Source organism: Boeremia exigua (assembly GCF_020726555.1).
Source record: "Boeremia exigua strain MPI-SDFR-AT-0100 chromosome Unknown C7974scaffold_3, whole genome shotgun sequence".
In the NCBI taxonomy this organism is placed as follows: Eukaryota; Fungi; Ascomycota; class Dothideomycetes; order Pleosporales; family Didymellaceae; genus Boeremia; species Boeremia exigua.
The window spans coordinates 2180332-2206991 of NW_025763520.1; the positions used below are offsets into that span (position 1 = coordinate 2180332).

At 59.0% G+C, this 26660-nt stretch overlaps 13 protein-coding genes across 13 annotated transcripts; 7 read left to right on the forward strand and 6 right to left on the reverse strand.

The window, feature by feature from the left end:
- The first annotated feature begins 67 nt into the window (after positions 1-67).
- C7974DRAFT_388673 (branched-chain-amino-acid aminotransferase-like protein) lies at positions 68-1993 on the forward strand. Its single transcript, XM_046141295.1, has one exon. The coding sequence runs from the start codon at positions 479-481 to the stop codon at positions 1814-1816; it is 1338 nt and encodes a 445-aa protein (XP_046000536.1). The 5' UTR covers positions 68-478; the 3' UTR covers positions 1817-1993.
- On the forward strand, positions 1987-2826 carry C7974DRAFT_449599 (thioredoxin-like protein; the record flags this gene model as incomplete). Its single annotated transcript, XM_046145712.1, has 3 exons — positions 1987-2251; positions 2307-2580; positions 2663-2826. The coding sequence occupies exons 1-3, from the start codon at positions 2225-2227 to the stop codon at positions 2824-2826; spliced, it is 465 nt and encodes a 154-aa protein (XP_046000537.1). The 5' UTR covers positions 1987-2224.
- A 567-nt stretch (positions 2827-3393) lies between these two features.
- C7974DRAFT_388677 (uncharacterized protein) lies at positions 3394-4319 on the forward strand. The gene has a single exon (XM_046141296.1). It carries the CDS (start codon positions 3757-3759, stop codon positions 4225-4227), a length of 471 nt encoding a protein of 156 aa, XP_046000538.1. The 5' UTR covers positions 3394-3756; the 3' UTR covers positions 4228-4319.
- Positions 4320-4328: 9 nt separating this feature from the next.
- Positions 4329-6131, reverse strand: C7974DRAFT_388679 (cytochrome c peroxidase mitochondrial precursor). Its single transcript, XM_046141297.1, has 2 exons — positions 5352-6131; positions 4329-5301 (listed from the first exon to the last, which is right to left on the reverse strand). The coding sequence occupies exons 1-2, from the start codon at positions 5771-5773 to the stop codon at positions 4590-4592; spliced, it is 1134 nt and encodes a 377-aa protein (XP_046000539.1). The 5' UTR covers positions 5774-6131; the 3' UTR covers positions 4329-4589.
- Positions 6132-6659: 528 nt separating this feature from the next.
- C7974DRAFT_388680 (uncharacterized protein) lies at positions 6660-8709 on the reverse strand. Its single transcript, XM_046141298.1, has one exon. The coding sequence runs from the start codon at positions 8339-8341 to the stop codon at positions 6911-6913; it is 1431 nt and encodes a 476-aa protein (XP_046000540.1). The 5' UTR covers positions 8342-8709; the 3' UTR covers positions 6660-6910.
- A 570-nt stretch (positions 8710-9279) lies between these two features.
- Positions 9280-11580, forward strand: C7974DRAFT_449607 (major facilitator superfamily domain-containing protein; the record flags this gene model as incomplete). The annotated part of the gene is made up of 6 exons (XM_046145713.1): positions 9280-9298; positions 9442-9619; positions 9664-9941; positions 9994-10150; positions 10196-10742; positions 10891-11580. The coding sequence occupies 6 exons, from the start codon at positions 9280-9282 to the stop codon at positions 11194-11196; spliced, it is 1485 nt and encodes a 494-aa protein (XP_046000541.1). The 3' UTR covers positions 11197-11580.
- Positions 11581-14027: 2447 nt separating this feature from the next.
- On the reverse strand, positions 14028-15175 carry C7974DRAFT_133453 (oligosaccharide biosynthesis protein Alg14 like-domain-containing protein). The gene has a single exon (XM_046135422.1). It carries the CDS (start codon positions 15096-15098, stop codon positions 14238-14240), a length of 861 nt encoding a protein of 286 aa, XP_046000542.1. The 5' UTR covers positions 15099-15175; the 3' UTR covers positions 14028-14237.
- A 24-nt stretch (positions 15176-15199) lies between these two features.
- C7974DRAFT_388685 (uncharacterized protein) lies at positions 15200-17020 on the reverse strand. The gene has a single exon (XM_046141299.1). The coding sequence runs from the start codon at positions 16883-16885 to the stop codon at positions 15350-15352; it is 1536 nt and encodes a 511-aa protein (XP_046000543.1). The 5' UTR covers positions 16886-17020; the 3' UTR covers positions 15200-15349.
- A 134-nt stretch (positions 17021-17154) lies between these two features.
- Positions 17155-19390, forward strand: C7974DRAFT_354178 (Ima1 N-terminal domain-containing protein). The gene is made up of 3 exons (XM_046139546.1): positions 17155-17294; positions 17377-18784; positions 18878-19390. The coding sequence occupies exons 1-3, from the start codon at positions 17172-17174 to the stop codon at positions 19066-19068; spliced, it is 1722 nt and encodes a 573-aa protein (XP_046000544.1). The 5' UTR covers positions 17155-17171; the 3' UTR covers positions 19069-19390.
- Positions 19391-20179: 789 nt separating this feature from the next.
- Positions 20180-21032, reverse strand: C7974DRAFT_133506 (40S ribosomal protein S23). Its single transcript, XM_046135423.1, has 4 exons — positions 20927-21032; positions 20842-20875; positions 20508-20756; positions 20180-20399 (listed from the first exon to the last, which is right to left on the reverse strand). Exons 2-4 carry the CDS (start codon positions 20849-20851, stop codon positions 20221-20223), a joined length of 438 nt encoding a protein of 145 aa, XP_046000545.1. The 5' UTR covers positions 20852-20875; positions 20927-21032; the 3' UTR covers positions 20180-20220.
- A 130-nt stretch (positions 21033-21162) lies between these two features.
- Positions 21163-22077, forward strand: C7974DRAFT_422070 (uncharacterized protein; the record flags this gene model as incomplete). Its single annotated transcript, XM_046144318.1, has 1 exon — positions 21163-22077. The coding sequence occupies one exon, from the start codon at positions 21163-21165 to the stop codon at positions 21994-21996; it is 834 nt and encodes a 277-aa protein (XP_046000546.1). The 3' UTR covers positions 21997-22077.
- C7974DRAFT_388693 (NLI interacting factor-like phosphatase-domain-containing protein) lies at positions 22078-24093 on the reverse strand. The gene is made up of 3 exons (XM_046141300.1): positions 22652-24093; positions 22379-22607; positions 22078-22333 (listed from the first exon to the last, which is right to left on the reverse strand). The coding sequence occupies exons 1-3, from the start codon at positions 23834-23836 to the stop codon at positions 22188-22190; spliced, it is 1560 nt and encodes a 519-aa protein (XP_046000547.1). The 5' UTR covers positions 23837-24093; the 3' UTR covers positions 22078-22187.
- Positions 24094-24168: 75 nt separating this feature from the next.
- On the forward strand, positions 24169-26164 carry C7974DRAFT_133545 (uncharacterized protein). Its single transcript, XM_046135424.1, has 3 exons — positions 24169-24522; positions 24570-25853; positions 25901-26164. Exons 1-3 carry the CDS (start codon positions 24425-24427, stop codon positions 25971-25973), a joined length of 1455 nt encoding a protein of 484 aa, XP_046000548.1. The 5' UTR covers positions 24169-24424; the 3' UTR covers positions 25974-26164.
- The last annotated feature ends 496 nt before the right edge of the window (positions 26165-26660 follow it).

Sequence of the window (26660 nt, forward strand, 5' to 3'; positions counted from 1 at the left end):
CAGGGCGCATGGTGCTGGATACTGCAGGCCTAAGCGTCGCAACGCGCCCTACCAAAAACAACCTGCAGGAATGTCCCCCGATGTGCTTGGCCTTCAATTGAAATTTCGTCATGGTCATTGAAAAAATTCCCATGCCAACAAGCAGCATGAGGAGGTATGGTAGTATGGGACTGCCAATTGGTTGTACTGAGCCATCTTGAACCGCCGCACAAAATTCTTAAAGCCGCAAGGGTCCACACAGATCCGTTAACGTCTTTCTTTATCAAACGCAGCCATTGATGCAAGGAAGACTAGCCCTCTAGGTCCCGCGGTAGTCCGTTTCCCTCTTCCGCCTTCGGTCTAGGAGTCTCCTCGTGACAGGAAGGTGTGACTCTTGAAAAACTTTCTGATCTTATAAGAGCTCTTCCCCGACTCTTGCATTCAACTACAGACCAGACTCCCAGCTCCAAACACCCCAGGACAAATACTTCCAACAACCATGTCTCCCATCGCCCTAACACCCCCCAATGATGGCGACACTGTCACCGACCTCACAAGCTCTGGCATTCAGCACGCGCTTGAGAAGTCAGCTCCTTCGCAATTGAAGTCGGCATCCCTCACAAACACCATCACCGCCACACCGCCACCAGAGCGGGATATCAAGGCGCAGGTAGACGAATCGCCCCTCGCGGAACTGGATGCCTCCAAAGTGTCATGCACGTACACTGATGCTCCACGACCTGTTCCCGCCCTGGGCTCGGCCGAGATGGCTTCCCAGAAAGTTTGCACCGACCATATGATCCAGGCCAAATGGACAGTTGAGGAAGGCTGGGCTGCGCCAACTCTCCAGCCGTACGGCCCAATCTCCCTGGCACCTACAGCATCATGCCTGCACTACGCAACTGAGTGCTTCGAGGGAATGAAGCTCTACCGCGGCCATGATGGCAAGCTTCGTCTCTTCCGCCCGGATCTGAACTGCAACCGCATGCTCATGTCGACAAACCGCATCGCTCTTCCTGCCTTCCCGCCTAAGGAGCTGCTCAAGCTCATCGTCAAGCTGTGCGAGACGGATGGCGCCAAGTGGCTGCCTAAAGACCGCCCCGGCAGCTTCCTGTACATTCGCCCTACTATGATCGCCTCGGACCCAGCTCTTGGTGTCGAGCGACCCAAGGAGGCCCTTCTCTTCGTCATACTCTGCTGCTTCGCTCCCATGGGCGACATGTCTGGTGGAATCAAGCTCCTTGCATCTCAGGATGATATGTGCCGTGCGTGGCCTGGCGGTTTTGGATATGCGAAGGTCGGTGCGAACTACGGACCTTCTCTCGTTGCACAGGGCGAGGCAAGAGCTCGGGGATTCCATCAGATCCTGTGGCTTTTCGGCGAGGACTGCACTGTCACTGAGGCTGGTGCTAGCAACTTCTTTGTCGTCTGGCGCACAAGAGAGGGCAAGCTGCAGCTTGTTACTGCAGATCTGAACGAGCGCATCGTTCTGGATGGTGTGACACGCCGATCTATCCTCGAGCTTGCACGCACAAAATTGACAGCTGGACACGAGGATCTCGAGGCCGTTGAGGTTGTCGAGCGCAAGTTCAACATCTTCGAGCTCCTAGAGGCTGCCAAGGAGGGTCGTCTCGTTGAGGCTTTCGCTGCTGGCACAGCCTGGTTCGTTACTCCCATCAGCCAGATCCACTTCCGTGGCGATGATATCGAAGTTCCCATGGTCAAGGGCCAGGTTGGTGCGTACGCCGATGTTGTGAGGACATGGCTGAAGGGCATCATGTGGGGAAGTGATGGCATGGAGGGCCACGAGTGGGGTCACGTTGTCAACGAGCAGTAGAAGGCTCGACACACAGGCAACGTTACATTCTGCGACATTTAGACCGAAAAGGCGCGGATGTCTCAAAAATGGGTGGAACAAAAGCCTGAAGTGCTGTTTTCTTGTACATACATAGCATGGCGCTGGGCGTTCTGGTTTCGCGTCACGGGAATAGACGAATAACAACCAATACCAACATACCTTCTTGACCACGCTCCTACCGTGTTACCATGTCAATTTAATATCACAGAGAAGTTCTTCTAAAGCAATAACTATTCTCTACATCAATTACACTTTCAGATGATGTCGGCAGCCAATCGGAGATTCGTGATATCTCATCTTAGCCCCGATTACCTCATCCATGAATTTGCGACCAAGCACGAAGAGCCTCGGTGACATCGTCCATCGCCACACCACACACATTCAACTATGTTTTCAAGACGTGCTATTCCTCAGGTATGTACTAACCTATAGCTTCCTGCGTCACGCAATCGGTATCTGACAACACCAGGCCTTCCGCGCCGCCACCCGCGCAACATCCGTTCGCACCGCCCCAAGCGCACGCTTCCTCACACCCTTCCAAATCCGATGCCTTTCCGACGAAGTCCGTAGCGCAATTGACCGCGCAGTCGCATCCTCGCCCGTAGTACTGTTCATGAAGGGCACCCCAGAGACACCACAGTGCGGGTTCTCGAGGGCGAGCATACAGATTCTGGGTATGCAGGGTGTGGACCCAGACAAGTTCACAGCATTCAACGTGCTCGAGGACCAGGAATTGAGGGCTGGTACGTCATATGCACAGCTTGTGCGGCAGAGCTTGAACCTCGAGGAGGTGGCGTGAAGAAGATGGGCTGACAAATGCGACAGGAATCAAGGAGTACTCCGAGTGGCCCACGATACCTCAGCTCTACGTCGAGAAAGAGTTCATCGGCGGTTGCGATATTCTTATGACCATGCATCAGGATGGTTCGCTGGCGAAGATGCTTGAGGAGAAGGGCGTTGTTGTGCCTGCTGAGAGCGAGCAGAAGTAAGGGCCCATAAACAACGAGTATGGGAGACGAAAAGAAGTCGAATGTGAAGGACATGATGATTGTATTATACAGCTTGGAAGCATGGCCTGGACCTGCAGCAGTTGAGCGATGTATTTTGAAACGTACAGATACCTTCTCACAGCAGTGGATGTATGCACAACGTGAATTGTAAGTGTACCTATTGTCTGCTCACGTTCAAAGCCACGGGTGTCATGTTTACGTTGTCCACACTCGATCTCAGCATTCGATCGTGCCTTCCTGACCACGCCCGGCTTCCTACACCTCATCACTACTCACCATCACCACCTTGTTCGGACCTTACCACGCCGACAATGGATGGTAGAAGCGTAAACTCCGCCATCCAGGTACGCAATGCCCTCCAAACGCCCAGCCTTAGTAAACTGCCGGAGAAGGCAGTGACCGTCTCGACAGCTAGAGTTTTCAAAGCACGGAAACTCGACACACCGCACCTGCAGTCCAAACTTCGCAGTGCAGAGAGATCGACTGCGAAGAAAGCGAGAGTGAAGAGGCACGAAGAAGAAGCGCACCCGCTCGCTCTAGCCTTCAAAGGTAGAGTGATACTCCGGCTGCTTGAGACAGCCTGACTGATAGTGCGCTCCAGAACAGAGTCAAGAGTACCGCCGCCATCTCTACTCGACCGCCGTGGCCAGAATCAATCAGGATCTCGACGCACTGCTGCACAAACTCTACGAAAGCAACCTCCAAGATGCCTCCTCAGATGCTGCTGAAGACGATCCTCGGGCTTCGCCCCTAAGGCTCAGCATCCCCGCCAAATACCAGCGTACTGTGCAGAACCTCTACCGTCCTATATCCGGCTACCGTTACAATGTACCGAGAACGACCGCCTCAGGCGAGATTGAATATGTTCAAACGACTCTGCACGATCGCTTCCAGACCTTCGAGGAAAATATGCTAGCCGAGACGGCGCAGATCGAGGAGTTGCAGCGGCAATGGGAGGGCGTTATTGCTGAGATCTTCCAGCTCGGCAGTGCCTGTCTGGGAGAGATTGACATTGCCACTCTGCTGTCCACTGCTAATGTAGATGCGAGCGCCACCTCACCAGCTTCGAAGGCTGAATCTTCACTCTTTGTTCCCGAGCATGATGATTCGGCGAAGGGAGGAGCAAAGAGAAAGCGCGTGTCGTTTGATAGTTCAGGCCTGCTGGCGTCGTTTCCGGCGTTTCTGTTCCGTGCGCCAGAACATCAGAAGCAGGTCCCTGCTGCTCCTGACCTGCCGGCAGGAGGGATTCAGCGGTTCGAGAAGGACATCTCGGGACTGGGAAAGCAGCATACTGCGGACTTGCACAGACTGGAGAAGGAGCACAAAGCGTGGTGGACGAAGAAACAGCAACAGCTTGCAAATACTTTCAGGGAAGACTAAGTGGCTAGACTCTCGTACCACTGCTCGCTGGCGAGACATGGCATTTTAAGGGCAACAACGGCTGGTGTTCACATGTTTAGCGAGATGTGCAAAGACCATTTACGGTACGTCATACGCTACATATCATATGTTGTTCGAAGAAACAAATCACAATCAACGTACACAGTGCGAGCTGGTGTTCATATGCAGTCATGTGCAGTCATATACAGTAGAACTCGCTCGTCTTTGATTGTATCTTTACAGCTCATGACACGACTATCCTCCTCAGCTCCTGAAACAACGGTCTAGTTTATCTAACTGGATATCTTGACGTGAAATGAAATCCTCTACGGTCCATCTTCTCTCCTCACACTCGCACACGCTTAGTCGAACGAGCTCTTGAAGACCCACCTCTGGTCCTCGGGCTGCTCGAACGGCACACCAAGCTCGAACAGCGTGACGACAGCGCTGGAGAAGTCCTTGAAGAAGGCATCGTTGTCCTTGGCGTACAGCTCAGCGTACTTCCTGAAGTTCTTGTCCTTGACAATCTCCATGTCGGTGGGCAGCATCATCAGGGTCTTGGTCTTGACGTCCTCGAACTGCTTGGGGCCGTTCCACTTCTTGTACGCCCACTTCTCCTCGATCAGCAGCTTGAAGTAGTCGTTGGTCAGCGTGGTGGGGCTGAAGGTCCAGGGCCCGGAGAAGCCGGAGCGGTCGGTGTGGCAGCGGCCCAGAGCGTGCGCGCCGGACAGCGCAACCATGGCGCGGTCGTCGAAGCCCATGCGGCCGAAGATGGCGCGGATGTGGCTGCTGCCCTTGGAGGCGTCGGGCAGGCGGCCGTCCGGCGTGCAGAAGGCCACGTCGCGGTCGGTGCGGCCGGCGCGGTAGGGGATCTTGGGGCCCTGCATCTCTTGGATCGCGGTAACGCCGGCGAGGATCCAGAGGTCCGAGTACGTAATCCAGGGAAAGGCCTCCTTGACGGGCGCGAGGAAGTCACGGGCCGCCTTCAGGCCGGCGTTGGCGCCATGGTCACCCTCGGGAGCAAAGCGCATCGTGGCGCCGTTGGAGCCACCGGTGCCAGTGAGCTTGTCGTAGCTGTGTTGCATCAGAACGTGTGGTCTCAGCGAGTCTGCAGGAATACTTACGTTCCAGAGGCGTGCCACGCCAGACGCAGCAGGACGGGGCCGTAGCTGCCGTCATCATACTCGTCGTGCTCTTCGAGCAGCTTCGCGATGTGGTTGTAGACCTCCTGGTAGTTCTCGAAACGGGGAACGAAGGGAGCCTTGGGCTTGCCCTCGAGGCCGAGCAACTCAGGCTTGTATGTGTAGGCGGCGTAACCAGCGACACCGAGCAGCAGAGCACCGGCGCCGACGAACATGCCGGTCGGATTGCCCTCGTACTTGTCATTGGGCTGTTCGCTGCCAGTGGCATAACTGCGTTGCCACTGCTTGCTGCGGAAGGCATTCTGAGCGGGCGCAACGAAGCGGGCCGAGCGTGTGGTCGTGGAGCGGAGGGAGGGAGCGGCGGTGCGCAGAGCGCGGGAGAAGGTTCGCGAGGCAGACGCCATTGTGTTGGTGGTGGTGGTTCAGTCACCGATACCTGTGCTTGCTGTGAAGTGGATAGTAGGTAGGCTCAGCGCTCAATGGCAGGAAAAGTGAAAGCCTGGGGTATCAAAGAAAGTGATGATGAAGCAAACAGGGCACAGAAGCTTATAAGGGACAAGTTACCCGACGCAGCAGAGATGGCAACATCTTCTAGAAAACGCGATAAAGAAGTGGAGCAGCACGCCGAGCAGCCAATCAGCAGCGCGGCGATTGCGCATCGTCTGGACTGCAGTGATTACGGTATCCGAGGTCGTGGCAGAAGTCGGGGAGAATACTGCCACAATCGACCGATCAGGGACGCTGATTCCACATCGCGCAGACGCGCAGGAAGGTTGTTCCGCCTAGGCTCGCGACGCATGCTCGCGGTTTTGTAGCTCCCCAAACCGCACCCAGCTCATCCGCACTCCTGGCCGTCCCATTGGCCGAGCGCCTGCAGGCCGCGCCCAGAAGAGGGGTAACGAGGCTCTGCGGAGCGCCAATCCGACGTGCATCCTGCACGAGGGCAGAACGCAGATCGCTGGTCGCTGGCGCTCATGGTGGTGTGCCTGCCTGCTCGTCGTTCAGGACCTTCTTCGGTCGCCACGATGGTGGTCGTGAACCTGGAGCATCGCGGTATCCACCGGCTCCACCTCGGGCAGCAAATCGGCTGGCGGGTTTTGTAATCTGCGTGCGCCGAGGCTTTCGCCGTGCCCACATGCCGTCGCCGCCCCGGTGCGGCAAGTAGCGGGACGGACATGGTTCTCCAGCATTCGCGCCAGGTCGCCATGCAGCAGACTGCGATGCCGATCGTGCCGCAGGGCTGCCGGGCAGTTGCGCACAGCAATAAAGCGTCACAGTGTCTGTTCGGCGTCGAGGTAAATACTCTGTATTGATACGGCCTAGCACCCGTGATATAGAAGTCCTTCCACCCAATTACCAAGCTACATTACTCCAGATTTTGAGCCAATACCTACTCCCCGAGCGCCATGCATGCTGTATTCAAGTCTAAGAGCGCCGAAGCTATGAATCACAAACTCCGTACCTGATTATGCGACGAAAACGATCAACAGAAACAAGCGAAAAAATTGCGAAGAATAAATACGAAAAATCAATACGAAGAATCAATACGGTGGCGGATGCGGGTGCGGATGCATGTGCTGATGAGAGAGATGAGGATGCGGATGCGGATGGGTATAGTGCTGATGGTGAGGCGGAGGCAGCGGCAGGTGAATAATCGGCATTCCTGACAGCGGATGCACGTACGGCTGCGGGGTGTGCATACCGATCGGGGTCGAGGTGCCGGAAGCTGATGCAGACGTCGTGCCTAGACGTGACTCTGGCGTGCAGCGCCCAAGTCTGAGCTCGGCAGCTTCCTTCTCGAGCTTGGGTTTGAGTTGTTGCCAGGAAGTGTTGTTGGGATCCTTGGGGATCGCGATGGCGCGGCGGTAGGAAGGGCAGCCCTCCATTTCCTTCAAGCTAATTGGCAAGTCCAGCTGCGACGCCTTGTGCTCGAAGTACGCTTTGCGCGCGGCCTTCTTCGCCGAGTAATCATTCGCCTTGTTGCTGCGCGTCGCCTCCTCCCAGAGCTCCATCTTGCGTGCGAAAGCGCGGCGCTCGTCGACATGAACGAACTTTTGCGCCATGCGGGACCGCACTTCGGCGGACCATGTTTCAGGATGAAGCGCGGCAGCGTCGCGAACCTCGGCCTCTAGCTTCTGCACTTCTGACAGGAGGTAGATCGTCTTGAGCGAATGCGTACTGGCCGGTCCAACACCAACAAAATTACCCCAGGAATCGAACACGCCGGATGGAAGACATTTGCGAAGAAAGCTGACGTCGTCGACACCGGCATTACGCATGATGATCAACGCATCGTGCTCTTTGACCGTCTTTGATTGCAGGCAGGTCTTGCACCAGCGGCGGAGGAAGGCCCAGTACGTCTTGCGTGTACTGGGCGCGCCGCAGCTCATGCAGCCGTGACCGTGTCGGAGATGCGCATACTGAAATTCGTCCAGATCGGATGGGGGCTCCGGCATGTCGTCACCATAGTGGTTGTTGCGGCTGTGGACCCAAAGCATGGGATTGTTCCTTAGAAAGCGATAACACGACGGGATCCTCTGGCGCATCTCCAGCAGTTGTGCAGGGTCCGAGAATGTGAGAATGGTGAACCACGTATCCAGGTCGAACCCCTTCTCCAAGACTTTGCCCTTCCTGAACCGTGTCGGTTTGACCTGTTTCATTTTCTGGGTGATGAGCGGCTGGTCATTCCGTCGCAACGCTGCAAGCGCAGCCTGTGCGTTCGCTGGTGACGATGTAATAAATTCGATCTGGCTCTGGAGTCCCTCGCTCTTGCGGTCGTCGCGCTTGCGCTTCTTGGACCCGGAGACGTTGGTCAACGGCACGGAATGCGACCGCACCTCCTTCATCTCCTTGAACGCCCGCTTGCCGCCTGGTTTCCGGCAGTTGATGACGGTTCCATATGCCTGGGGGGGTGTCTGGGAGACCGGCGTCTGCTTGTTGACTTTGAAGGCGACATTCTTGACATTCACCATGGCTGATCAGCCTGCCCGCCACTGAAATCGAAAGGGAGCGTTGCCGGCGCACTGTGGAGTCCAGAGGCTGTGCTGTGTGGCATGAAGGTGCGCGAGATCCCGGAGTTGCGGCTGAAAAGTGAGTGTAGGGAAAGGGACGCCAGGTCGGCCGAAAAGTCGACGTTGGGGGACTGCAGCGTCGCCCAGGCTTCTGAAAGTGCCAGCTTCGGAACCATGGCCAGACTCCGCCGAGCAGCCCGACCCAGGTCGTCCAGCGTGACCCTACCGGTCCTCCTTCACTTGACGTGACGCGCGCGCCTCACCATGGAAGGGGCGTCTGGGGGCGTAAGGCCGGGCCTTCGCCGTAGATGCCTGCATAATCTTCTGCAAAATATATGCGCACCCATCGACTCAGAACCTGCGCCGATGCCGTTCCGACTCTCTCGCCTAACCTTCTCCGAACGCGCCACAGCCGTCGATCCATCCACAGGCCGCCAAGCCGTCTTTCATCGTCATACCACCGCCGCCAGTGGCCAGCGGCTGGGAACGTCTCCGCTCGACGCTTCGGCCATCGACACGGCTCGACTGTGATGTCGCCGCCAGGACGTCAGCGGTGCTGCGCGCTTATCCGTGGCTCTGCGCCAGCCACAGTTGGGGAACTGGGGAACAGAAGCAGCTTCCTCTTTCGGCCATCTTTGGAAGCCCCACACGCGGGGTTAGCGAGGTGACCTTGATGGCATCAGCGACCTCGGCCCTGGCAAGCGAGAGGATGACTGGTAGTTGTTTAATTTATAGCCTGCAGCGTGCCTCCCTTCCCCATCATCTCATATCCAAGCGTGGTTGCGGACGTGGCACGGCAGTCCTCGCAGCGACGTAGTGTAACCAAGCGCGTGGTTAAGAGCCAGAACAGCAAGGGATCGGCACAGCGCACGCAGTCTCATCAACGACATCGTGCCAGGATGTTTTCCAAGAAAGAAAGTGAGTCAAGCTTCACGCTTCCACCAATGCACACGCTTTACATGCGCAATCGATGCTTGTCTGTGTTGTAGACTGCAGGCATCCCATGCTAGCGCCACGGCATCTAGCGTGCCTGCCAGAGTACACCAGCTGATGGCCTGCAGAGGACGTCCAGACGTCGGATCCAAAGACAGTGCCTCAGTACGACGGCAACTATCATGAAGAAGCACCCGAACTCGTCCAGTGCCCACCGCACACGACTGAGGCCAAGCTACTCAGGAGAATTGACCTACACGTGATTCCATTTCTGTGTATCATGTACCTGCTAGCTTTCTTGGACCGGTATGTCTCAGACCATGTGTAGATCCGCAAACTGACGACGACAGTGTCAATATCGCCAATGCAAACGTCTTCGGCCTCTCAACCGAGTTGAAGCTCACCGGCAACCGCTACAATGTAGCTCTGGTCATCTTCTTCGTCCCGTACATCCTCTTCGAAATCCCCAGCAACATCCTCCTGAAGAAGTTGAAGCCCAGAGTCTGGCTTTCCATCTGCATGTTCGGATTCGGCCTCGTCACCATGGTCCAAGGCTTTGTGCAGAACTACTCTGGTTTGCTTGCGACCCGCTTTTTCCTTGGCGTATTCGAGGCGGGCATGTTCCCGGGTACGTTCACCATGTTCCACAAGACATACTCACACTAAAAGCAAGGGAATAGGCAGCTTCTACTTAATCGGCATGTGGTTTAAACGTCATGAAGCGCAGAAGCGGTACTCATTTTTCTTCTCGTCGACCACTTTGGCGGGCGCCTTTGGAGGTTTGCTCGCTAGCGCCATCGGCAAGATGGACGGTGTGCGGGGCTACAGAGGATGGAGGCAAGTAAACAGTCTTAAGAGTGGACTATAGCTAACTCTGTGTAGATGGATCTTCATCCTTGAGGGCCTGCTAACCGTCGTCGTGTCCTTCTTCCTCTTCTTCATGCTACCCAACTTCCCCGAAGAAACGAAGTGGCTCACAGAGGACGAGCGCGCGTTCGTCAAGGCCCGTCTACAAATCGACCAGGGCAAGTCTGCGCGCGATCGCAAGATGACAGTCAGTGACGTGGGCCGCGTATTCAAAGACCCCAAAGTCCTCATTGGTGGCTTCATGTACTTTGGGTTGATTGTGCCTGCGTACGGCTACGCGTACTTCAGCCCATCCATCATCCAGGGTTTTGGCTACAGTCCCATCCAGACACAGCTCCACTCCGTGCCGCCGTGGGCAGCAGCTTTCGGCTTCTCGATGTTGGTCGCGTATCTCTCGGACAAGCTGCGGCACCGCTTCCTGTTCACCATCTTCCCAATCTGCGTGTGCATCACCGGCTTTGCGATTCTGATCTCGGTGCACAACAACAGGAGTCTTCAGTACGGCGCGCTCTTTTTGGTGGCTATGGGCGCATACACAGCAATGCCCGTGATTGTGTGCTGGGTGAGTCAACATCTCTTTAAACCTCACATATCCCTTTCAAACCTCACATATCCCTTTCAAACCTCACATATCCCTTTCAAACCTCACCTTTCCCTTTTGAACCACGTATCCCTCACTGAGCCCACATGACCCTAACTAACCTCACCAGTTCAACATGAACCTCGGTGGTCACCATCGCCGCTCAGTTGGGTCTGCCTGGCAAGTAGGCTTCGGCAATATCGGGGGGATCATCGCCGTCTTCGCCTTCCTCAAGAAAGACGCCCCGAAGTATACCCCTGGGTACTCGATCTGCATCGCGTTCGTGTGCCTCAGTGCGCTGAGCTGCGCCGCGTATTTCGTGGCGTGCTCGTGGCAGAACCGGCAGCGCGAGAGGAGCGTGCGAGATGTTGGACTGACCGAGTTCGAGAAGACGGAGTTGGGTGATCTGAACCCGGACTATCGGTACCAGTTGTAGGGGTGGACGGGAGGGATGTGGGATAGTAGGAAGGGAAGGTGGCTGTAGAGCATGCTGGGCGTGGCGGGCCTGCTGGTGTGTAACGTCCTTACACTGGCAGGTTACTGCCTATGTCTGCATTTACGGTCTCAGGGGCGGGGAGAACTTGCTAATGCAGTAATGTAGTAATGTGTCACATCTTACTTTCTGCTACTCACATCGAAGCGTGGAAGTGCTTCTAAGCAAGCCATCACATGCTACTCTGTCCGAGCCGCGTCTGCATAATAGGTAGGGAGGCCTCTGTATATTCTACTACGCGACAGCAACATGGAGAGAGTGCACATAAGCTCCATAGAACACTTTTTTGCCTACAATTTGAGTAGTCCTCAACTAATTCTCGGCTCCAAGTATTCTGAAAGCTACAACTTCCGCACCAAAGCCAGCCATCTCAAAGCTCGCCCATCCACCGTTCTCCAAAACCCAAGAGTGAAACGTAAGACGTTGGTTTCCAGCACCACCCATCTCACGCCCGTCGAGGCTGTATCATGCCCGCTGCCAAACAGCACCGTAGTATGCATAGCAAGTCGAATACCGTCTTCTCCACGCCCTGACGCCTCGAAAGACGCCGAACAGACAGTCAATCTTCTGCTTTCTGGGGTGTAGGACATCTTGTGCGAAGGCGTAAGGCACGGTTCCCACTGGGATAGGGGTGTGAATGCACTCCGAGCAAGCCAGCAACGTGCTACTCTGTCTTGGCTGCCCGTGCATGTACACAGAGCGCAGTGGGTTATCGACACGCACGCCGGACACCCAGCAGCCTCGCGGTAGTGCACGGCACGGCAGTGGGGATATCGTGAGCGCAGTGCTCGCGCGTTGCTCCGCCGTGTCTGCCGGTGCTGCGGCGCTCTGTTCCAGGGTTTTGTCTGCACAGAAGCATAGTCGGCAGCTGAGCTTGGTGGCTTGCAATGGGGTGGGAGATGGAGAGTGTGCGCCCGCTGCTGCCGCGTCTAAGACTGTAGTACATCTACCCATCTGGATGTGAGCAGAGTGCAGTCCAGCAAGCTGTTCACAAGCCATGTCGGAGCCGGGTCTACGCCGGAAGAAACTATGATGTCGCAGCACACAGTAGATCTCCGGTCTGGTGTTGTATTGTACTACACCACTGCTCTCGCCTCCCAGACACCGTCCTCCCGCGCAGATCCGAGCGTGAAGTGCACTCTAAGCAAGCTATTAATATGCTACTGTTCAAGCTAGGTCTACACAACAGATATCAAGACAGTACAGAATCTACTAAGATGTAGAAAAACACATAGTAGAACCTCTAGTATCATATTCCAAACCCCCCCCCCCCCCCCCCCCAGATCCGAGCGTGAAGCACATCCACCAAGCCATCGCCACCCCACTGTTTACGCCGTGTTTACACAATAGATGTAGATGCCGCGACAGTACAGGAACCCCCGAGACACGAGAATACGGTAGAACCTCCAGTGCTGCATTGCACCGCACCACGCCCCGCGCCTTCCGGCACTATCCTCATGTCTACACGCGAGCGGCGTGTTCAGCGGTGCTGTTATGCGCCTGTCCAGCGGGTCTGCAGTGGAATGGGCTGGGATATTTCAGGTTGCAGGGCGCTGGACGGGCGGAGGGTTTGAGGGTTGGGTGGTGTAGTGTACTGCGCTGCGGTTTACTTCCCAAGTTTACTTCTCAAGCAGTGTTCTTGTTTGCGAGTACATCCGCCCCGCCTGCCTGTCGGCACTGCAGCACTCTGTCTTATAATCAACACGCTCGGCCGAGACGTAGGACGCGCTGGACGCGCGGTAAGGCTTCTGGATACTGCAGCGTAGCTCCCCCTGCTTGGGGCTAAGTGCGGCGTCTATCCACCGCCCCGCCGGCACTGTTGCGCTGGCCAGTGCACACCGTAGCCAGGAAACCGTCTGGACGTGCCTGGTAGCGGGTGGACGTTTAGTGTAGTACACTCCCCCCCACGCCCCCTCCCCCACGCCTCCTAGCCACCGTCATCGCACCCGTTCTAGACGAAGTGTAGACCCGCTACTTAAGCTCTCAGCGAGCTATCCCGTCTGCGCCCGGTCGCCACGAGAGCCTGGGATATACATGTCCTAAACACGCTGGACACGGGGGTTCGTGTAATAGTGTATTGTGTGCTGCTTATGCCGTGTAGACACTCCCCTTCTACCTAGTTTTACGCAGAAGGTTTTACATAGCAGTTTTACGCAGAAGATTTACGTGAAGGCTAGAACCTGCTGCCAGCACCGCAGTACCCGTTAAACTGCGTTGTATACTGCAATGGGGAGTCGCCGAAGCGTGACAGACACGCACTACGTCTTCGCTGGTATGATAATACACTGCTCCTGGCGCGTGCCTTAGTCACTACGCCCCTGCCGAGATCAGAGCGTGGGAGCCCATAAGCCGCGCGCGCCGGCACTGCAGCATTCTGTTGAAACTAGGGCATGTACGTTGTGGATGAAAGACGGCGTTTGAGCTTGATGGGCGTGGCTGGGCCTTTGCTGCTGTTTCAAAACACCACTTCTTCTCCATCTCTGCACTGTGCCCTGCCTGGATCTGAGCGTAGACGTCCTTCTACCGCGCCCGCTTTCGCTGTGCACGCTATCAAGCCAGGCCATGTACACCGTGAATAGCACGCTGCCTGAGCTTGCCGCGCGTGCGGTGGGTATTTGCTAGGATAGAACCACGCCTCCCATCCACCATCCACCCAGATCCAAGCGAATGAGTATATTTGCCGCACCCGCCAGCCCTGCAGTACGCTGCCTACAGGGGCCCCGCCACGAACACGGCAGACCGCGCAAGCCTCGAGCGCGCCAGGTCCGTGGTGAGGGTATCCGGGATTGCACTTGCGGCGGCTTGGATCTTGCGCATGGTCTGCGTGTGCGGGGTGGCCCGGGGGGTCCCAGATGCGGTGCGTGTCGCGTTGGATCGTCGGGCATGGGGTGTGCGGTGCAGGTGTGCGCGAGTAGAGTCGAGCGTGGTGCACGTGGGTGTATGCTGTACTCCACGCATGTCCCACTCCGCACCCGCCCCGCGGCTCACCCAACAAGCACCCCCCCATACTCGGCCCGCCCGCCATACCCCTCCAGCCCCTCCCACTGCACAACAAACCGATCGACCCCCCTCACCACCAGCCTTCCACTCAGACTAACCCTGTTCACGCGCGCAAAGCTCTCGACATACAGCGTGCGACACAGCCCCCCGCTCTCGACGCCGCGGACGTTGAAGAAGCGCAGGATCAGCGCGGCGAGGATGATGATTGCCGAGGTTGCGGGGCCGTTGGTTAGGATGAGGTCGGGCGGGGGTGCGGAGCGGGGGCAGAGGAGTGGGAGGGCGGCGAGGAGGGTGCGGAGTGCGGTGAGGGGCGTGGTGAGGAGGGGTTGGTGGATTGCGCGGGCGCGGGGGATGGGGTGGATGGTGTAGTGCGCGGGGCCGAGGTGCGCGGCGTGCTGCCAGCGGGTGTCGGAGTTCGCGTCTGCGTTCGCGTCTGTGTCTGCGTCTGCGTGTTTCTGCGTGCCCTTTGCGTGCTCCGTCTCCACCCCCGTCGCATCCGCGTCCCCCCGTCTCCGCACCGCCGCCTCCTCCAAACCCCGCTCAAACGCCCGCGCCCGCCCCGCGCTAAACCCGTCTCCGCTGCTCACCACATACGTCCTGTGCCCATACTTCCGCGTGTCCAGCCCGCGCAGCAGCGCCAGCATCTCGTGCGTGTGGCCGCCCGAGCCGAGCACGACGAGGAGACGCGCCGGGCTGCGGCGGGAGCGCGGATGTAGACGGCGCGGGCGCTGTGGGTGTGCGCCGGGCAGGATGGCGAGGAGGCGCAGGGTCGCGGCCAGGAGGAGGGTGGCTGCGAGGGCGAGGAGGAGGGGGAGGGTGAGCAGGGTTGGGAGCGGGGGTGGCATTGTGGCGGTGTGGGTGTTTTGGCGGGTTATGGGCGGTTCGCTGCGTGGGAGGTTGGGCGAGACATGGTTCGAGAATGTGGTGGTGGAGCTTGAACTGGGGTGCAGGGGGTGGAGCGCTAGGGCGCGGTGTCACGTGTTGAGATGTCATACAATCGTGCACTAATATACAGAAATTCGTCCTAGATGTACAGTATGCTACAGATGCAACGCTATCTTCGCAACACCATATTCGCAACCTTCACATCCTCACTCTAATCGAGCTCGACCGCACGCTTCTTACGCCCCAGCCTCACCCCGTTCGCCTGCATGTGCTGGCCCAGCGCAGCCAGCAGCGTGTCGGTGTCCACGGCAGGCCCGTCCTTCAGCGCGGCCTTCTTCCGGGCCTGCTCCTGCTCCCACCGCAGCTGCATGGGCGTCTTCATGCGCTCGGCGGCCCTGGCCTTCTTCTGGGCGTACTCCTGCGCGGCCTGGGCCTTGGGGCTCAGGAACTTGGCGCGGACGGGCTTGTGCGGGGCGTCGGTGTCGTTGCGGGTGCGCTGGGTCAGCTGGAAGATGTCGCCGCGCAGCTCCTCGGTCAGGCTCTCCGGGAAGGGCGGGGCGACGAGGGTGTAGCTCATCGAGTCGGAGCCCTCGACGAGGTTGCGCGTGGTGTCGACGGCATCGTAGGCGTCCTTGCGCTCGGGGTCCTCGCTGCGGACGGTGGCGCGACGCTGCTCTTCCAGCTCGCTGAACTCCAGCTCCGCGACCTGGGCGGACAGCGGGAGGGTGGAGGGCGCGGGGGCGGGGGCTTCGGCGGCGGGGGCGCGCCAGCTCTGCAGGGTGGTGATGGGGTGCCGCAGGGTGCCCAGGGTCTTGGACAGCCAGCCCTGGGCGGCCTCTTTGGCGGGCTCGGGGGCGGCGTCGGCGGCTTTCTCCGTCTCCCAGGGCCAGGCGATGCGGTAGCGCGTGCCGGCGATGTAGCGGTGGAAGATGGGCAGGCCGGTCTCGGGGTCGTACTGGTGCTCCTTGGGGATCTCGGCGCGGCCGTAGTCGGTGCCGGTGAAGGGGTCGATGCCGGTGGTGTGGCGCTCCAGGACGACGTTGTCGACGACGACGTCCTCGTAGATGCTCTGGCCGCGCAGGGTGAAGTCGGCGGAGGCGTAGGGGATGACCAGGCGCAGGTCGTCCATGGGGGTGGGGGTCTCGATGACCTGACGCGCGCCCATGTCCTGGGTGTTGGAGCCGAAGACGACCGAGTCGACGTAGGCCCTGTTGACGCCCGAGACCAGGCACTCGTGGGTGCGCGGCATGACGCTCTGGACGGTGCCGATCTTGCCCCGGTCGCGACCGCGGACGACGACGACGCGGTCGCCCTTGACCATGGGGAAGTAGGGCTGGCTGTCGACGACCAGCGGGTACTTGGGGGCGTGGCCCTTCTTCTCGCGGCGGGCGTTGAGGCGGTGCCAGACGTCGGCGTCGATGCTGGGCTTCTGCATGCGGGTGGCGGGCAGGGCGCCGTACTTGCCGTCGGCGAGGTGCACGGCGCGGTTGGGGCGCAGCGGGCCCAGCTTCCAGTCCTCGGCGGCGTTGCGCAGGGCGGTGCGGCGGACGCGGATGATGTTGTCGTTCTCCCAGCGGGTGCGCTGCAGGGCGAGCTGCTTCTCTTCGTACTGGTTGCTCATCTTCTCCTGGCGCGCGCGGCGCTGCTTCGCGTGCCAGACGATGGCGCCCTTGACATGGCGGATCTCCTTGGCCTTTTTGGCCTGGCGCACGGCGTTGCGGCCGGGGCGGGCGACGAGCTGGGGCATGGTGGTGGTGATATGAGAGGCGGTGGCTGCGAGCCTCGACGGGGACTGCGGGCGGCGCGAGAGACTACCGAGCCATTGACCGCGGGCGAGGGCGGGCGGCGATGCTGGCGGTGGGCGGTGGGCTGGCGATGGGCGTGGGCAGCGGAGGCGGCTGCAGTCGCGGCCAAAATTCGAAGCCAGGGCTCTCCCGCGGGCGGTGGCAGAATTGTACACACCAAGCGCACCACCATGACGCACCTCGCTGCCCTCTCTCCTGCGCCCGCCCGCGCCGCCTGCGCTCTGCACCATGCCGCTGCTCCGGCGCCGCATCCGCTGCCACTCGTGCAACCAGCCGTCGCGCGACGCCGTGGCCCAGACGCCGCGCTCGTACCGCTGCCCGCAATGCGACGCCGTCAGCTACTTCGACGAGGTGCGCCCATACACCCCCAGCGCCCATACATGCCCAGCGTGGAGCGCATACCCAAGCAGTGAAAGCGCTGACTGCCTCACAGCGCGGACTCATTGCCGACCCGCCGGCTGAAGACACGGCCACGCCCGCCCTCCACTACGCAACCGCCATGCCGCGCTCGTCGTCGCCCGTGCAGCCGCCCGAGCCCGACGCGCTCTTCTGCCGCGCGTGCCAGCGCAACCAGCTGCTGCTGACCAAGACGCTGGCCGAGTACCTGCCCGACGAGGACGACCCCGAGTACGCCGCCTTTGCCCAGTCGCTGGACGCCTACCGCTCCGAGCTGGAGGACCGCTACCCGCAGGTCTGCGCCGACTGTCTGCCGCGCGTGCAGGACCAGATCCGCGCCGCCGGCTATGCCGCCAAGGCAGACAACCTGCGCCGCATCATCGACCGCAGCCGCGAGCACAGCCGGACGGTGCACACGACTCGCCAGGCATGGACCCTGCGCCTGATTGCCCTGGCCCGCTGCCTCTACCTCGCGAGCGCTGGCGTGGGCCTGCTGTGGCACCTGCGTGCCCTGGCCGTAGACGGGCATGTCGCGGACGCTCTCGTGGATAGCAGCTGGCGGCCGTGTCTGGTCGACGCCGTCTCTGCGCGCGTCCACCCCTCCTGCGTCACGTCGCCCGCCGCCTGGCAGCTGCTGCAGGCCTCGCTGCTCGCCGACGCCGCCACCGTCTGGTGGAACCCGCGCCTGGCGAGCAAGACGAACAGCATCACCGGCCGCATGCGGGGCCTGAAGTCGCTGTGGGCCATCCGCCTGCTCGTCCTCACCCTGCGCACCGCCTGCTTCGTCTACTGGACCCTCACACCTCTGCGCCCCGCGAACCTGGCCGTCTTCTACTACACCAATCTCGCCCTCCTCGCTGCCATCGTCCTCTCCCTCACCCTAACCTGGAAGACGGTCCGCATCGTCTACACCCCCGTCGCCCTTCCCGAGGACACATACATCCCCAGCGCCCCCAACACCCCCCAGCGCCCCCGGTCCAGCTACAAGCCCGCCCACCCGCACATCTCCACCTTCGACACCATGGCCCAGGGCTTCACCTCCAGCTTCCAGGCCGACGCCGCCTCCGCCCTCCCACCCTCGCCCACCCTCACCGAATCTTCCACTACTAGCCACTACACCGAATTCACCACCCCCGCCCGCGCCTCCGTCCACCAAGACGACTCCATGGACTGGACCCCCACCACGCGCCGCTTCGCCGCCGCCGCGCCCGCCATCCTGCCCCCGCAGTTCTCCCGCAGCCCCGCGCCCGCCTCCCCCGCCCTCGCCCGCCGCGACCCGGTCTCGCTCTTCGCCAAAAAAGACCCCAACCCCTTCCGCCACAAGATCCCGCCCGCCCCCAAGCCGCCCGCCCACGCTCGCGCCGACCCCTGGAAGCGCGCGCCCTGGCAGCCCACCCCGCGCCACGCCGTCACGCCCTTCTTCCGCTCCGAGCGCACCACGCGGAGTCAGGCGCGGGCGGCCGCTTCACAATCCCAGCACGGCTCTGTGCTCGGCGAAGACGAAGGCGATGACGACGACGAGCGGGCGAGCACCGCAGACGGCTACGTGTACGCCGACGCCGACGGCGGGCTGGAAGCCGACGGCAAAGGGCTCCAGGGCCTGGGCGTCCCGCGCACCGTCCGCCGCGACGCTGAGTTGTTCGCGAGTCCGAAGCTGAAATACGACTACTACGGGACTATGCGCGATACGGGGCTCGAGGATACGTTTAATGGGCTGTTTTCGGGGTGATGTCGTGGATGTCGTGATTATCATGAGGGGAGGGAGGGTTAGATTGGCTTTGGCTTTGAGATTACGGTTGGCGTTGAACATTGAGCATTGGCATGGTGCTGCAGAGTAGAGCAGAGCAGAGCAGACCACAGCATGAAGGGAAAAACGGCGAAAGGCGAAAGGCGTCACGGGAAACAGGACACGGTGCATCACTTGAACACCAGCATTGCGAGCGCTTGCTTCTTAAACTCGACACTAAACTTGATATTAAACTTGACCTTGACCTTGACATTGACATTGACCTTGACCTTGACATTGACATTGACCTTGACCTTGACCTTGAACAGCGAGCCATTGGCACACGCATAGATCTGATTACACAGCCCCGAGCGTCTGGTTTGGGTAGAGCGATATGCACTTGATACCCGAGTGCAGAGCAGAATAGAACAGAGTGCAGAACAGAATAGAACAGAGTGCAGAACAGAATAAAATAGAGTACAGAACAGAATACATGCAGAATACGGCCATGAGCACCATGATCTTCACTTCATGCCTGATAAACCGTGTGTGCATCCGCCTATCCAGCGTTGACGTGCATATGCTCGGTACTAAGTGTCCACCTCATTGCTTTCTGACACGGTAGATTGACGGTGTTTGGCGTGCAGTGTCTTTGGAGGTGCAATGGGGATGGAATAGCTAGTGGGAGATGTCGTTGACGTCATGTGAGGGTGCTGGTGGTACTGTGTACGGCTGAGGGGCTGAACTTGTGGAGAAAGGCTGCGGAGATGATGGGCGTGATTGCAGCTACTCAGGCAAGAATCGATGGTCTGTCCGGTAACTGGAGTGGGTGCCATCGTTGCTGGGAGAATCATGACACGGCTTGTGGATAACCCCTCGTCAACAACATCACATCACTGCATACACGCATGCTCACTCACTCGCTCGCTCGCTCGCTGCAATGGGCGCTTAATCAGTCAGATTCTACCAACCGACCAGCCTATCGTGACTTTTCACATGCCGCAGCACCTTGAATATCCCCAGTGCAAAGACGCCGATAACCTCCCCCCCAGACGCGCGGGGGGTCCCTCATGAAAATCGATCGTGGCGGCCATGGCGGCACTTGACGTGTGCGCGTTCGCGTCGTCTTGCTCTCAACTGCGGTAGTCGAGGCGCTTACGACCTGGGCTTCTCCTTCTTCTCCTTCCACAGCGCCGACAGGCCGACGCCGGACACCTTGACCACCTTGAAGCGCACACCGGGGATATCACCCTTGGCCTTGCCCTTGCGACCGAATCCGGCGAGCAGGACTTCGTCGTTCTCGTCGACAAAGTTCAGGCAACCGTCGTTGGGGACTGCGGGGCGTTAGCCATGCTCAGATTGCCACCAGACATGTCGATTGATCAATCATCAATCAATCAATCTCCAATCGATCCCTCGTGTCCGGAGTCCAGGGTACGTACCGAAAGCCGTGACCTTCTTGCCGTTCTTGATCAGCTGCACACGGACGCACTTTCGGATGGCCGAGTTGGGCTGCTTGGCCTCGACACCGACCTTCTCGAGGACGATGCCCTTGGCGTGGGAGGAGCCACCGAACGGCGACGACTTGAACGCGGTGCCCAACAGGCGCTTCTTGAAGGACAGATCGGCCCAGCGCTCCTCGCGGCGGTGGTTGCGCAGCTTGCGCGCGGCGTTGAGACCTCTTGGCTTTCCTGCAGTTCAGTGTGAGCATGCGTGCGTGCGGCGGCGGGGCGGCGAGGGGCTATGGCGAGCCCGGCGGGAGGGCGTGCTGCGTACCTTTACCCATGTTTGCGGTGTTGACGTGGGATTGCTGGGGACGTGAAGTTAGTAGGCGGCGGACGAAGTGTTGAAAAGAACGAACCGAGTGTGCGTCGCTAAGTACTAGCCGGAACGCGGACTAGCGGCCGTGCACGGCCGCCCTCCAACATCACGACCGAACACCAACGTCGTGATGACTTTAGTTGTCTCGATGTGAGCGGGAAGCGTGTGGTTGCTGCTGCAGCTCGCGCAGTAGAATCTTGCAATAAACTCACGACATCGATATACCAACGTCGTAACATCGCAACAACGTGACATCGCACGTCGTCACAACACAACATGGCGACCAGCAGCACCAAGGCCACCAAGGTGCAGGTCAACCGCCTCCCAGCACCTGCACTCTTCGTCGGGCCCCCCTCGCGCAATGCCTCCAACACCTCCCTCCTCTCGCCCACCGAGCCGCGCAGCCCGGCCAAAGCGCCCCTGGTGCGCCAACGCTCGCTCCTCTCCCCCGACACCAAGCGTCCGCTGCCCCCCACAACCGACTCCTACGACGGCGACCACCTGAGCCTGATCGCGTCCAACTCGACCGGCACGGCGCCCTTCGGGCGGCGCCAGCGCCAGCACAGCCTCGCGGCCGACGCGGCCGCCTCGTCGCGCGCCGACGCCGTCTGGGCCGAGATGCAGAACACGCTGGAGGAGGTCGAGCTGAGCGCGATCAAGGGCCCGGGGATGACGGTGTTCGGCACCGAGCGGTCGCGCGCGCTGGACGAGCTGCGGCGCGCGCAGATCGAGCTGGCGCAGGCGTGGGCGCGGTCCGAGGACGGCGGCGCCGCGGTCGACGGCGCGCGAAGGCTGTCCGATGCAGCGTCGCTGGCGCCGCCGGCCATGCCGAGGCGCCCGCGCGGCGGGTCGAGTCCGGGCCGCGGCGACAAGCTGGTCGATCGGATTAAGCTGGAGGAGGAGACGGAGCGGGACATCGAGCTGAGCCGCAAGCGGCGCGAGGAGAACGACCGGTACTTTGAGACGGTCAACAGGGGCGTGCAGGACGTGGTTGTGCGGCTGGAGGAGGTGGCCAGGGCGATGCGGGATGTGGAGAACGAGAGCAATGAGATCTGGGGCCGCAGCGAGGACGGGACGGCGAGTGTGCGCTCCACGCCGAGTCTCAGATGACCGTGCAATAATGGTACAGTAATCAATATCATCCTCGAAATCAATGTCACCCTAGTAATCAATATCACCAACGTGCCAGAGCTGAGGACACCATCTGTAAACATTGCAGAACATGTTGGGTATCTCCTCAGGTCAACTGCTGGCAAGCCAGCGTCTATTATACAATAATAAATGCGTAGTACATAACGCTATCACGCCGACGACGGCATCCCCTGTCGCAGGGCAAGCAGCGCGCGCACATCAGTTACGTACTGCAGACCTTCCAGCAGGGGAATGAGGTGCAGCAGCTCGTAGTCTGTAGGGTCGCTAATCCAGCCTTCGATGGGAATGGCGTTGTCTGTGGTTGGTTAGCGCTGCAAGCAACGTAGAATTAGAAACCTACCTTCGTGGAAGATGTAGCTCATGGGACTGTTGTCTAGAATCATGACTTTGCTGAGGTCGGGCTCCACCTGCGCGAGATCCTTGATGTACGCGCCGTTGCGGAAGGTGCAGTGCTGGCGGTAGTACCGGCCGGCGAAGTACTTGCGCTCGACCTCCAGCCAGTCGATGACGGGGTCGGCGTATTCCTGAACAGAGGCTGTGAAGATGATCAGGTTGTACCACTTCGAGATCTGGGTGTGTTAGTGGCTGCCCATCGCATCGAACCTCGACGTACCTTCTTCAGAAACTCATCGCAGAACGGGCGCTTGTGCACGTAATACAGGATGGGCACCTGAGGGCCGATGATCTGGCCCCCTGCGCCAACCGAAGCCTGCAGTTTCACCTCCACCATGTGGCCAGTCTGAAAGCGGCCGCCCTTTGCCATGCTGTGTATCAGCGTCTCGTCGAGATCCAGGATGAGTGTCTTCTGATGCGGCCCCACGGCAGAGGCCCCCTTTGCAGAGTACGACGGCTGCCGTCTTGGTACGAGCGGACGCGGGGGGTGTGGTGCGCGTGGGAACTTGTGCTTTGCGGCTGCAATCAGGGGTCCAGTAGGGGACTTGAGGGCATTTGCAGCTTCTGCCGACACTTGGCTATTCGACTGCGCCTTCTTTCGTTGCCTCAACGCATCCTCGTTGTGCAGCTTGATTCGAATGGATCGTTTCGCTGGAGCAATCTCCTCCGTTGTTGATGATGCGTTTGACTTGGAGCGCGTGTGGCGTGACGGAAAGTCCATGTCTTCGTCGCGCGTGCGTGGTCGTTCGCTTTCAATCTCGGAGTCTGAAGTGATGGCTGTGGACGTCGAAACTATTGAGGGGGACCTCCGTGCCAACTTCCGTGTCTGCGACTGCGTCACGCTCAGCCGTCTGCTTCCTCGCCGTCCCTTTTCGTTGGCTTCGGAAGAACCGGGTGCGCGCATTGTTCTGGAGGCTGTTTTCTTTCGTCGCGGGCCTCGGACGACACGGGTCATGTGGTACAGAGGTGCGGCCAAGGAGAAGCGCCCGTCCTCTTCGTAGTAAAAGCATGCGACCAGGTACTGGCCCGTGTACACAATAGGGCTTAGCAGCACGGCAACGCCTCCAACGACACCATCCAGCACGCGCTTCGGGTACAGCCAGCGCTTGCGAGGCTTCGTCTGTTCAAAGGCACCATTTGACTGGGCAAGCAGCGGCGTCTTTTCGTCGTGTCCGGACGGAGGCGCATTGGCGGGAGAGATACCAGATCTACCTGCTCTTTCCGAAGCCATGGCACCCTCCAGCTTCTCGTCGAGTGATGCTATATTTGCGCTCGCATTATCGGGGGATTGCGACAGGCCGGACCGAGGTTGTGCTTGGTGGACGTTGCCCTCAGAGCCGCGTCGCGATCGAGCCGGGCTTGCTGGGGGTGTGCCAAGGTTTGCAAGGGCACTCAGAGAGTTCATACTCTGGCCTGGGCCATGCACGGTCGTAAGTGTATGACACGGTGTTTGTGTATGAGGTCGGGTGTGGGGTAGCCGGGAGGTTTGTTGCTAGGAGGCTGGTGCTTATGTTGTGGTTGGCAGGCACGCAGCTCCAACGCACACAAGAGGGCACAGATGAAGGGTCTACGGCTGGTGCAGTGATATCACGTCAAGGAGAGGAAGTCCCTGGGGTCAGGGACAGCGGAGGCGTTTGGAGGGACAGCGGAGCTGATCAGTGGTTCGGGCGTAGCAAGAGGTGACGTTCCCAGCAGCTTTAGCGCGTCTTCGGCTCCATTGGAAAGTTTGGCATGCTCCGCACGGGTGACAGTCATACACTCCTACGCTCCAAATCCACCGCGACGACATCGCGCACGTATTCTGCCCCGACGAATACGCAGGACTGGAGCTTTTCTGTATACCGTCCGAGACAGCTCAAATTTGCCCAGGAATTCACCTCCAAAAACCACCACGAAAGAGGAAAGGCTGCCCCTCCACCCCACGCGCCATATAGTTGCGTCGATTGTAGTCCTAAAATCGCGCACGCTTTACGACCACCCGTAGTCGTAAACCATGGCTCAGTCGACCGTCGTCCAGGCTCCAGGCCTGTCCACATTCCTGAAGTCGCTGAAGACCACTCCAGTAGATCCCTCGGTGGAGCACCTCATCTCGTAAAGTCACCGGCGAAGAATGCGCGCAGCCTCACTAATACCGCCAGGCTGCTCAAGCGACGACAAATCCGAAACTCAAGGCCGTGCGCGATTGCGACAACAGCGCTTCTCCTGCGCGTGGTGGGCGAGTTCAAGGGCCGAGATGCCGCAAAGCTCGTGGAGCGCATTCGCCAGGTCGGCAGGCGCCTGACTTCAGCGCAGCCGCGTGAGGTCGTGGTTGGCAATATTGTCAGGCGTGTGCTGGGCTTGGTGCGTGAGGTGGTCGACGAGAATGCAGATGGACAGACACCCACAGGGAGCGAGGCACCTACGCCGGTACCGCAGCATGATTCCATGCAACGACCGACCCTTGCCTCGAGCATGTCCACCTTCAGCCCTCTAAAGCATGCCGTAGCCGAGCCTATGCACGTAGGCGTGTACGATGGGAACATGTCTGATTCTGGCGAGCTCTCACGGCGGCCACCACTGCTCACCTCGCACACCTCGTATGCGCCCACATCCACTGGACCTCTTGTAAACTCTCTGTTTGGTCTTTTTTCACAACCTATCGACACGCCTTCGGCTACAAGTACTCCATCAGGAGCCCAGTCACCAAACGGCAAGACTACCTTCACACAACAGACTCTGGAGCGCTTGGGAGAGTTGAGCAGAGGACAGGCTGGCCTCGACTTGAAGGGGGAAGTTATGGAGGGTATAAGAGAGCTGCAAGACGAGCTGGAGACATCAGACAAGCAGATCGCCGAAGTTGCGCTTGAGCACATCCACGCGAACGAGATCATCCTCACCCACACCGCCTCGACAACAGTCCAGAAGTTCCTGATGTACGCTGCGAGGAAACGAAAGTTCACAGTCGTGCATTGCGAGACATACCCCCACGACAACACAGCGACACACGGGGTTCTCCTGACAGGCAAGAAGCGCGAGTCGCATTCGGTCGAAGGCGATGAGGATGACAAGTGGAAGCCACTCACCGAGGCTGGCATCCAAGTCTACGTCATTCCTGATTCGCACGTATTCGCCATCATGTCGCGTGTTAACAAGGTCATCTTAGCGACGCACACAGTCCTGGCAAACGGCAGCCTTGTTGCTGCCGCTGGAGCGCACATGATCGCAAAGGCAGCAAAGGAACACCAGACACCTGTCGTAGTTCTCAGCGGTGTATACAAGCTGAGTCCAGTATACCCATTTGACATTGACGAACTCATCGAGCACGGCGATGCTGGGGCCGTCGTGCCGTACGAGGACGGTGACTTTGTCGACAAGGTTGATGTTGAGAATCCGCTGTACGACTACGTTCCTGCGGATCTTGTGGATCTCTACATCACTAACCTGTAAGTCTCTTAATTATCATTTGATGACTGCGTACTAACGAAAGCAGCGGCGGTCATGCGCCATCGTATCTGTACCGTATTGTGGCAGACCACTACCGGTCGGAGGACATTACCCTATAGAAGTGCCTTGCGCACCGAGAAGAAACAATACAAGATGCTAACAGCATAAGATTTTGCCCGATGATTCACACTTCTCCATCATATTTCATCTACCCTTCCTTAGTGTGTAACTGGTCGCTGCTTGCCCACGAAAGCAGATTCAGGAACAGCCGGCTCCCCTCAGAAGGCAGGACCCAGCTTTAAAACGACAGTGCCTTCTTACTTGTATTTTAGCACGATACATCCGCCCCACTGCTCCAGCCGCACACCATTCATAATAACTTCCTTCATATCAACACCTCTTCGGTCAATGGTCTACGCACACCAGTCAGACACGACTTCTGGACTCGCTCAAATGCTTACTTGTTAGGCTAGCTCGTACACCTGCCCCATCAGAAGTGTATGTCGTCTCTTCGTACGTTGCAGTTGAAGAACAGCCACCGCAACACCAACGATAGCGACAAGAAGCCCCAGTGTGCCGAAAACGATTGTATCGTGAGAGGGGTCAGAAAGGTCGAGTCGAATGACATTTGGTGCTGGTGCTGGAGCAATCATCATTGGCCCTGGGTTTGATATATGGTCGTGCATCGAACGGTTGATAAATGTCCGCTGGTTGACTTTTGCAAAGAGTCGAACAAGCCGTACAGATATACCTCCCTGAGGCGGAGGTAATCGTGGCTCCTCATTTCAGCCTTTCATCGCAGAACG